Source organism: Lepidochelys olivacea (assembly GCF_965140295.1).
Source record: "Lepidochelys olivacea isolate rLepOli2 genome assembly, chromosome: 4".
NCBI classification, from domain to species: domain Eukaryota; kingdom Metazoa; phylum Chordata; order Testudines; family Cheloniidae; genus Lepidochelys; species Lepidochelys olivacea.
In genome coordinates this window covers 118,023,235-118,033,316 of record NC_140414.1, presented here as the reverse complement: position 1 = coordinate 118,033,316, position 10,082 = coordinate 118,023,235, and the positions used below count along the sequence as shown (strand labels likewise).

The window sequence follows — 10,082 nt, the reverse complement described above, 5'->3', positions numbered from 1 at the left end:
GCACAATTGTAGGAGTGTGACAGGAAAATAAACTGTTAACAGGATACATGTGAAAGGATAATCTTTTCCTCTGTCTTGCTATTATACTTTGCATTTGTAAAGCTCCTTCTGTCTAATCATTTCAAAGCAGTGTAGTGATAATTTTAGATTTGTACACCTAATCAGTGGCAGAGTTGGAACTGCAACTTAATTGCTTTAACCACTGTCTGATCCATATGCAGATAGCTGTCCTAAATTCAGCATTTACCTGTGCATAATTTTGCAAAAGCACCAGTATATCTCAGTACATATTGCTAATTCCATATGCAAATTAGATCCTTAATTATTAGCACTCATTTATTTTTCATCTGCTGCTTTTGTTTTTGGATGGACAGTGAAAAGGCAGCCCAGATTAAAAAAGTTGAAGCATACTTTTACCAAATTTGAACCTCTCCAGGTTTAAAAAAAGGCCACTATGATCATAGATACAAGAAAGAGGAGAGGCATTTGAGGACAGAAGCTACAGCTTCTATCCTCCGGGGCCGGGGGTTGTGTATGTGACTGCCAGGACGTGGGAAAACCTGTACCCCTGTTGGGTGACGATGCAATAGGGTTGCCAGCTTTGGTCAGATATTGATTCCTGGAGGTTTCATCACATGACCTCTTTAATTAAAGATTAATCTTTAATTCCTGGAGACTCCAGGGCAATCCTGGAGAAGTGGCAACCCGGCGATACAAGGAAGCTGGGGTGGCCTTCAGAGGGCCAGCGAGCTGCTGCCTCCCTGTGGAGAGAGGCCAACGAGCGCGGGGCTGCCTGCAGCCATCGCAGCTCCGGGGGCTCCGTTCAGCCGTAGGGGCAGAGGTCGACTCCGTGGGCCTGCAACCCCCGGCAGCCTCGGGGCTTGTTCTTCGTTCCTGTCAGGACGGGGGCCTGAGCCAGCAGCTGCCGCCGGCCGGGGCAGCTCCCTGGCGCTGGGCCCCTGGCCCGCCGCAGCCCCGCCCCCCAGGGCCGGCGCGCGAGGGCGACGCTGCCGTGCAGGCCACGCCCACCTCCGCGGAGCCCCGGGCGTCGGCACCGCGGCGTCTCCCGTCCCCTCCGCCGCGCAGGCGCAGTTCGCTCTCGGGGCGGCGCGTCATGGCGGCGGCTCTGAGCGGGATGTTTACAAACCAGCCGTCAGGGCCGCCTCCCCCTCCGCTCCCTCCCGGCGGCCCCGGCCAGGCTGGTCTCCTTCCGGCCGCCGCGGGACCGCGCAACCCCAACAGCACCCTGGTGGACGAGCTAGAAGCTTCCTTTGAGGTTGGGGGGGAGCTCAGGGACTGGGGGGCTCAGGGTCGCGAGGGGGAGGCAGAGGCTCCGGGAGGTTCGGGGCTGGGGGGGGGAGAGGAGGCAGAGGGAGGTTCGGGGGGAGGCAGAGGGGCGGGGGGTGGTGGGGGGAGGCAGAGCGGCGGGGGGAGGTTCAGGGCGGGGGGTGGTGGGGGGAGGCAGAGAGAGGTTCAGGGCGGGGGGCGGCAGGCGGCAGAGGGGTGGGTGGGGGCGGTTCAGGGCGGGGGGGGTGGGGGGAGGCGGAGGGGCGGTTCAGGGCGGGGGGGGTGGGGGGAGGCAGAGGGGCTGGGGGCGGTTCAGGGCGGGGGGGGTGGGGGGAGGCGGAGGGGCGGTTCAGGGCGGGGGGGGTGGGGGGAGGCAGAGGGGCTGGGGGAGGTTCAGGGCGGGGGGGGTGGGGGGAGGCAGAGGGGCTGGGGGAGGTTCGGGGTGGGGGGAGGCGGAGGGGCTGGGGGCGGTTCAGGGCGGGGGGGGTGGGGGGAGGCGGAGGGGCGGGGGGGGTGGGGGGAGGCGGAGGGGCGGGGGGCGGTTCAGGGCGGGGGGGGTGGGGGGAGGCAGAGGGGCTGGGGGAGGTTCAGGGCGGGGGGCGGTGGGGGGAGGCAGAGGGGCTGGGGGAGGCATACAGGGCTGAGGATTTTGGGGGGAATGAACCTGTATGAAGCAGTGTGCGCTGACTTTCTGCCTCCCTGGTCCACTCTTGCCATTTGCAAGGGCTGTTGACGAGTGGCGGCTGGCTGGCTGTCCTTGCATGACATGTGCATAAGGTGCCTGGTTTCTCCTTTAAAACAAGTATCTCTATTTTCCCAATCATCTAGGCTTGCTTTGCTTCACTTGTGAGTCAGGATTATGTGAATGGCACAGATCAGGAAGAAATTAGAACTGGTAAGAGCCTGCCAGTATTTTGTTCTGGCTATAACAGGGTTGGCACGTTGGGTTCGTTAAAAAGATACTGTTAAGTTATCTGTGCTAATTTTTAAACTACAAACCTTCTAATTTCCTACACATAATCTCAGGAACCTGTGCATTTATAGGGTCTATCTACACTAGGGAATCTATAAAAAATTTTTATCACTGTCAATATATTTTGAGCTTCACTGGTCTATGCTAATTTGGAAGCAGTAGTGGAGAGAGCCCAGTGTCTGCTGCCACTGTTCTAAATACTATGTCATCTCACCCTATTAACATCGGTCTTTTTTAAAAGTATTTAGGTAGTCATGTGCCTAGTGGGATTTTCAAAAACACATAACTCTCAGAGTTAGGCACCTAGGCACTACTGAAAATCTGCCCAACGTGCTTAACATATCATCAGCAAGTTATGTGTCGTTTATGGTAGAGATCCAAATGTGGCTAATCCAATGGGGCTGAACCAGTGTTAACAATTACAAGAATTTTTGAAAAATGTTCCTAGTATAGCCACAGCCTTGTGGAATTTTTCACGACTATTATAGTTAGCTGGCAATGGGAGAGCGAATCCCACTGAAGCATTTGGTTTGTAAAACAGATAAGCCTCATGAATTACAGTGACTGAGCAAAAAGGTTAGGGAGGAAAGGAGAACCTGGGTTCTGCTTACCTTGACAATATCTTTTTAAAAAAAATCTTTCTTTTGCACTCAAAGCTATGTGACTGGGAGGAATATATTCTAGTGGATTGCTGTTCTGCTCATGCAATGGCAGCATTAGAAGCCAACTTCTAATTCTGGAATCCCTGTTGTTTATAGTAGCTTATAAAGTAGAAAAAGGCCTGGGTAAAATGTTCAGAAGTCTTATTGAAAATGAAAGGGATTTAAGAATTGAAGTCCCATTTTCGAAAGTGACTTACGAGCTTTTGAAAACTCTAGCTCCTTGTTCTCTTTTCAGATATCAGGTTATACTTATGGACTAAGTTCTCTCTAAGCTGCGCATCTGCACAGTAGCCTATTAAGTGCTGCGTAGGTGCTCAGGGCTGCAGCTGGGAGAGATCCCAGCCCTGGACCTGCCATGGCAGAGAGGGATATCTCTCCTCACCGGCTCCATCCCCGGACTGGTCGTGGGAGAGGCGCCCCTTCCCCAGACCAGCCACAACTGGGGAAGAGGCACCTCCTTCCCCCGCCGCCCCGGACCCAATCAACCCCAGCCCTGCTGAGGCTGGGGGAGAGGTGCCTATCCCTTGGCCCCAGCCCCGGAGCTGCCGCAGCAGGGAGAGATGCTCTCCCCCAGCTCCGGAGCTGCTGCGGTTGGGGGAGAGGTGCTTCTGCGGGCAGAGAGAGCTGGGGGGAGTCCTCTCTCCCCGCTGTAGCCCTGGGGCAGCCTGCACTCCAAACCCCTCATCCCCAGCCCCACCCCAGGGCCTTCACCCCTAATTGGAGCCCTCACACCCCAGAGCCCAACCCTCTGACCCAGCCCTGAGCCTCTCATCCCTGACCCCACCCCTGAGACTGCACCCCCAGCAAGAGCCCTCACCCTCCCACACTCTGAACCCCACCCCCACCACATGAATTTTGTTATGTGCACCAATATGGAGGTGATGTGTTCATTCTGCACATGAGTGGGAAAAATTAGAGGGAAAACTGCTTTTGGACTATGCTGGAATGAAGAAAACTCTTGCACTGGATAACTAAATAAATTTTATAAGAGTCGTTAACAAATATGCCTTTTTGAGTACTGTTCGTCTATTCTAAACATTACTGTAGGGTTTTGTGCAGTGATCTTGCTACATGGGAATACACTGAAATGTTACTTAATGTATTTGCATTCAGTACCCACAGAAGTGATTTTCTGTTCATTTGTATATTTGGGTTTTGAGGCCCTTTGTCGTTAGAGAAGTTTTAATTAACCTTTTGCAGTGAAACGGGAAGTGACCGTATTCTTTTCCACATCTTACAGAATATTGATTGTAACTTGGTTACTATTAAAAAAGAGGCATGCCCCTTTGAGCTTGCAGAAGTAAAGGTCTGTGGGGGGATATCTATAGATATATTTAGTCAATTTACTTTCCATTATTTAGGGACTTCAGATTTTAAAAATACAGGCCACTAAAAATACAGAGCTTTACAATCAAGTTTTTGGATTTACTTTCTTAAATGTCTTTTGTAAAAAGCTGTAGATTAGCTTTTAAATATTGAACACGCGGCTACTTGGACAAAGAGGCTAATGTACATTAACTAATTTCCTTCTATGGATGTTGTTAAACTAATCTGGTCTTTGATTTCTTTATCTTTCAAATCTTGTTATATTTCTGTATTTTAGGTGTTGATCAATGTATCCAGAAATTTCTGGATGTTGCGAGACAAACAGAATGTTTTTTCCTACAAAAAAGATTACATCTGTCTGTCCAGAAACCAGAGCTAGTTATTAAAGAGGTAGGAGATTACCATCTTTTTATCTACTTACTTGACCTGTGACAACTTTATTTTTTCCTTTCTTTTAAGACTAAGGGTGTATTTCTTTTGTTCCATGATAGTACAGAGAATCTGAGACAAGTAGCATATTTGATCAAGAAATGTAGTTTTTGTTCAGTGGAACATTTCTCTTCTTTCTCCATCTGCAAGCATACTGGATTTTTAAAATTTATTCCCATTTATGCTAGTTTTCCTAACTGTCCTACCATTATTATTTATATGGCTACATTAATACTACAAGTGTGCCGTGCAAACAAGCAGGTCTCTTTCCTGAAGATCCTAGAACCTAAAGGTACAAATAGGTGCAATGCAGCACAGAACAAACAATGGTTGATTTTAATTAGCTTATTGCCCTGTCCCTATAAGTTTGTAGAGCTCACCTGGATCATTCTCAGTAGCTCTTTACAGCACGTAAGAAAATCTGGATATAGATATGCCCCTTTGAGGGAACAGACCAGTTAGTCAAATTTGGATGTGCAGAGGGTAGACCTCTTTCTGAATTACATGCGGGGTATGGAAACAGAGACCTGGTACACTCAAGTAGAATGTATATCATGGAAGGGAGTAGCCAAATTATTCTATCTCCAGTTCAGCCACTTCTCATAGTAAGTTGTTTTCACTCTGAGAATTGTCCATTCTTTCATAGGAACTGTAATAGTTAAAATGAGTTTACAATGTAATCTTTTTACAAGGAAAATAAGTCATTAATTAATTCAAGATGTCTATCAACTGCAGGATGTTTCAGAATTGAAAAATGAATTACAGCGGAAAGAAGCACTAATTCAGAAGCATTTGGGTAAACTGCGTCACTGGCAGCAGGTTCTAGAAGACATGAATGTGCAACACAAAAAACCTGCAGAAATGCCTCAAGGACCATTAGCTTATCTAGAACAGGCTTCTGCTAATATTCCTGCACCCATGAAGCAAACATGATTAAGAAAGATGTTTGAATTTAGATCTTTGAGTAGTATTTTAACTTAAAGTGAAATGGAATATTGAACTTTCTACCTTGTATAATATGTGATGTAATTTGTAGTATAAACATAGTGTTTTACTACGACCGTGGGACACAACTAAGCATAAAATAAATGGGGAAGAATCTGTAGTTTTTTAACTTTTTATCAAAGTATGGATTGGTTTTACATTCAAACTGAACAAATGCTCATGTATGTCTTATCTTGTAGTCACAATACACTTGCATAGAATATGCTAAACCCCCCTCCTATTACTTGGGGAAACTGACAGAGAAGTCCTAATGAAGCTAAAGTCCAGTTAAGGCACTGTTGATCTAGAAGTACTTGCAGAGTTTATTTGTTCATCTCAAGTGTAGCCTTGTATACAGTTTTCACTGTGAGTGTTTCTAATCATGTCACATCCTAAGATTCTGGAGAAATAGTGCAGACTTCTTATTGCTGAGACTGATTGGTCAAATAAATCAAAGCAAGGATTTTCTGTTGAGCACTGCTACTATCTGTGACTTAGGCACTTGTCTTCGCTAGGAGTGGGGGAGAATGTATTTTAAATGTGTTTTAAAAAGTACATCTCTTTTCCTAGTGTAGACATGGCCAGAAAGAGCTGATGGGATGTTGGTGCTAATGGGAAATGCTCTGGCATCTGATGCTTTTAAAATCTTGTAGGAGAGCTTCCTGTTGGAAAGGGATGTGGTTAATATTTCCCAGTCATCCTCCATCTAAGCATAATGCCTGGCATTTTCTACCCTTTCCATTGCCTGTTTCTGCAAATGTATGGTGCCTTCTTTTCCTCCTGAAACTATACCCACTCAGTTTAAGGGTTTGGCACCTTGGGAGAACGTTGTTGGCTTTCCTCATCAAAGCAGATTTAGCTGAAGTAGCTAGAAATTGAGTGTTATCAGTTTCAGGCTGCTGCAGCTGCCATGGAAAGCGAGTGGAGAAGTACTGCCTGATTGTGTACTATGTGGCTAATTACCTGAGGCTTTGTAAGTGAGGGAACCAGACAGCTTGTCTGCTCTGTGCTTGCCATTGTGCTCTGAGAGCACAGTGCAGGAGAGAATGTAAACTAAGGGCATGGCTACACTTGCACATGTAGAGTGCTTTGAGTTAAACCAGCCTTCGGAGAGCGCAGTAGGGAAAGCGCTGCCGTCTGTCCACACTGACTGCTTCAAGCGCACTGTTCAAGCAGCACTTGCAGTGGCATTGGGAGCAGTGCATTATGGGCAGCTATCCCAACATGCAAGTGACTGCAACGTGCTTTTCAAATGGGGTGGGGTGGAGTGTGACAGGGAGTGTGTTGTTCAGACAGCAGCAGACCATCCCCCCAACACCTCTCTCTCTCTCTCTCTCTCTCTCTCTCTCTCTCACACAGCATTCCACACTAATGGCTTGCTTTGTCTCGGAGCAGATAAGCAGCCAGCTGTCAGAAACGGAGCTTTCAAAGGGCATAGTCACATTCCTACAATGATTCAAAAACAATGACAAGAGTGGCCACTTGACTTAAGGGGAGTATGGGACGTTTCTGGAGGCTGATCAGAGCACAGTAATGCAACACCTCATTCGTGCTGGTGCTGCGGCGCTCCAGCAGGGGCGCAGCAAATGTTATTCCACTCGCTGAGGTGGAGTACCAGCAGCTCTGTAGCCACGGAGTCAGAGCGCTCTAGGTGCCTTGCCAGTGTGGACAGGTAGTGAGCTAGTGTGCCTGGGCCTCCTTTATTGCGCTGTAACTCGCAAGTGTAGCCAAGCCCTCAAACTCCCTTTAGAGAGTAGGTTTAAATTAACTTCACTCTGCTGTAAGTGGAGAGAAGCTGCAATGCAGGAGAAACTACTCCCAACTTCTGGAGCTAAATATTCTCTCAAAGCCTCTCTTCGAACCACTGACTTAAGGAAACCATCTGCTTGACTTGGACAGTACTTGAAGTTTCTCATTTTCCTGTAGAGACAGTCACCTATTTTCACACAAGGAATGGGAAGGCTGCCACAAAGTCAGTCAGTAACAAACTCCCCTTGATTGCTGCAAGTACAGGACTTGAGTTACATGATGATTGCTTTTTAAATTAACTCAATCTGTCTAGGCATGTACATCGCACTTAACTACTGTGTCCATTTTTGTCTGCACCTGTGAAATGAGAAAGGGAACTCCCTCAGTGGAAAAAGGCTTTTATCGACCTGAAAATGGCTGAATGATAAGAATCGAAGTCGATAATGTCTGTCCTTTGTGGGGGTTTTGAGTGGTTTTACTGCTATTCCTCATAAGGCTTCTAGTTGTTCATTGGACTCAGATTTTGAAAAGATTTTTTTTCACCTTAAAAAGCTCATTTTGCTCTTGCATCTCTCAATACATGCACTACTACTCCAATTTATTAACTAGTAGCTCTTTCATTGCTGATCATTTTAGCAGAAACATCCTAAAATATTGATTCTTCAGTCCCGAACCCTCCCCCCAATTCCCACCTACTCAACTACCAGATATGTTGCTCTACTCATAATACTTGTAGCTATGTATTGTAAGTACAAAAAATAGTTGGCTTATTAAAACCCAAAAATATGGCCTTACAGGATTGGGCAGTAGCATATGCTGCCAAGACTGGCTGTGGGAGAGACCTCTGTGCTTTAGGTTTTTAAATGAGAGCAAGCTTTTGCCACATGGTCTGGTACTGCAATCATTTTTGTCACAGGTTGTCAATCTACTCTTGGATGCCATACAAAATGTCTCCCTTACTAGACAGAAAAAGCTTTTTGCACTGTTCGTAGATTTTCTAAAGGGTTGCTTGTGGAAAACTAAGCCTTCTAGATATTACACGGAGATTTGGGGGAGGGACTGGAGTTAGACTTTCCATAGGAAGAGGTCAACGAGAAGAAACAAGGAAGTGTGGTAGCAGTCTAAAATTCACTCAGTGTTTCTGGCAGATTTGTTTGCTACTGTAGCTCTCCCACTTTGCCATGTTGACAGGCCTAGTCTGTTTTCCTTTAGAAAATCCTGAGGTTCAGCAGTTTCCCCCTCAGTAAAATGGGGATAATGCTGACCATCTTTGTAAAGCGCTTTGAGCTCTACTGAAGGGAAGCACTATACGAGCTATGTATTAACCTTAACTAACTTTCAAAGAATGTTGTCTTATGAAAGACAGTTGCTATGGCTTCTGAATATTGGATAGCCAGAAATTTAAAATATTTGGTGATATTGGCACCACAAATTACACACTAAAGTAGAAAGGGGAATACTTATAAAATTGGAAAGCAATGGTCACCCTTTAAATCAAGAATAGAGATCACTATGGGATTATCTGTCTGCAAAGGCAACCTTGTAAAGATGGGACCACTGTACCAGAAGGAAAATAATTGTGTATAAAATATGTATACTGCTAATTTGATTAAACTAATTGAAGTACAACTTGGCCTGATGTATGACATTATAAAGAAGGATTTTGAAGATGAGAAGTTTCAAATGCACTGATTAACAGACCTTAGCAAATCTTGAAGTTATGTATAAAGTGTACTATGTGAGGGTGCAAAAACCTCCTACTTAAATGAAGCCAGATGGTACATGCTGTGAGATGAAAAATGTAGAAATTTTAAAAATCTTTCCAGACAGAACAGTAGGTTTCTAGCAAAAGTTGATGTAGAATCCTAATAAGTCATAGCTTTGCGTATACTAAAGCATCCAGGTGATTGGTGGCGAGAGTTCAGAGTGCGAATGACTCTCACTGGAGACTGCTGTAGGGTTAGAGTATTAACTGGTAACCAGTTCAACAATTAACTTGCATGGTATGGAAATGGACGTTTTTTTCATTTTATGGCTTTTCAAAATTGGGTATTTCTGCTTTGCAATAGCTGGAATGAATATATGAGCAGAAAGAGACAAAATGAGTGCGGTAATATCTTTTATTGGACCAACTGGTGAAAGAGACAAGCTTTCAAGCTTACACAATGGTCATCTTTAGGTCCAGTAAAAAAAGATTACCTAACCCCTCACCCACCCCACCCCAAGTCTGTCTAATATCTTGGGAGGGGAGTGCTTCTGTTGCCTGTGGCCAGTGTAGTTGGGGAGCTGACCCATGGCAGGCAGAGACAAGGCTTGCTCACACTAAGGGCAGTTGGTAGCAAGGTGGCCTCACTGCCCTGGGTACCCAGCATAGCATGAACGTAGAATATTCACAATTATCTAGGGGTCACAGTGGATCACAAGCTAAATATGAGTCAACAGTGTAACCCTGTTGCAAAAAAAGCCAGCATCGTTCTGGGATATATTAGCAGGCATATTGTAAGCAAGGTACGATATTGTAAGCAAGTAATTCTTCTGCTCTACTCCACGCTGATTAGACCTCAACTGGAGTATTGTGTCCAGTTCTGGGCACCACATTTCAGAAGAGATGTGAACAAATTGGAGCAAGTCCAGAGAAGAGCAACAAAAATGATTAAAGATCTAGAAAATGT

The 10,082-nt window shown here is 45.9% G+C and overlaps 1 protein-coding gene across 1 annotated transcript; it reads left to right on the top strand.

Moving 5' to 3' along the window:
* Positions 1 to 1,070: 1,070 nt before the first annotated feature.
* On the top strand, positions 1,071 to 9,039 carry MED28 (mediator complex subunit 28). The gene is made up of 4 exons (XM_084626505.1): positions 1,071 to 1,276; positions 2,116 to 2,182; positions 4,526 to 4,638; positions 5,413 to 9,039. The coding sequence occupies exons 1-4, from the start codon at positions 1,115 to 1,117 to the stop codon at positions 5,608 to 5,610; spliced, it is 540 nt and encodes a 179-aa protein (XP_084482631.1). The 5' UTR covers positions 1,071 to 1,114; the 3' UTR covers positions 5,611 to 9,039.
* Positions 9,040 to 10,082: the final 1,043 nt, after the last annotated feature.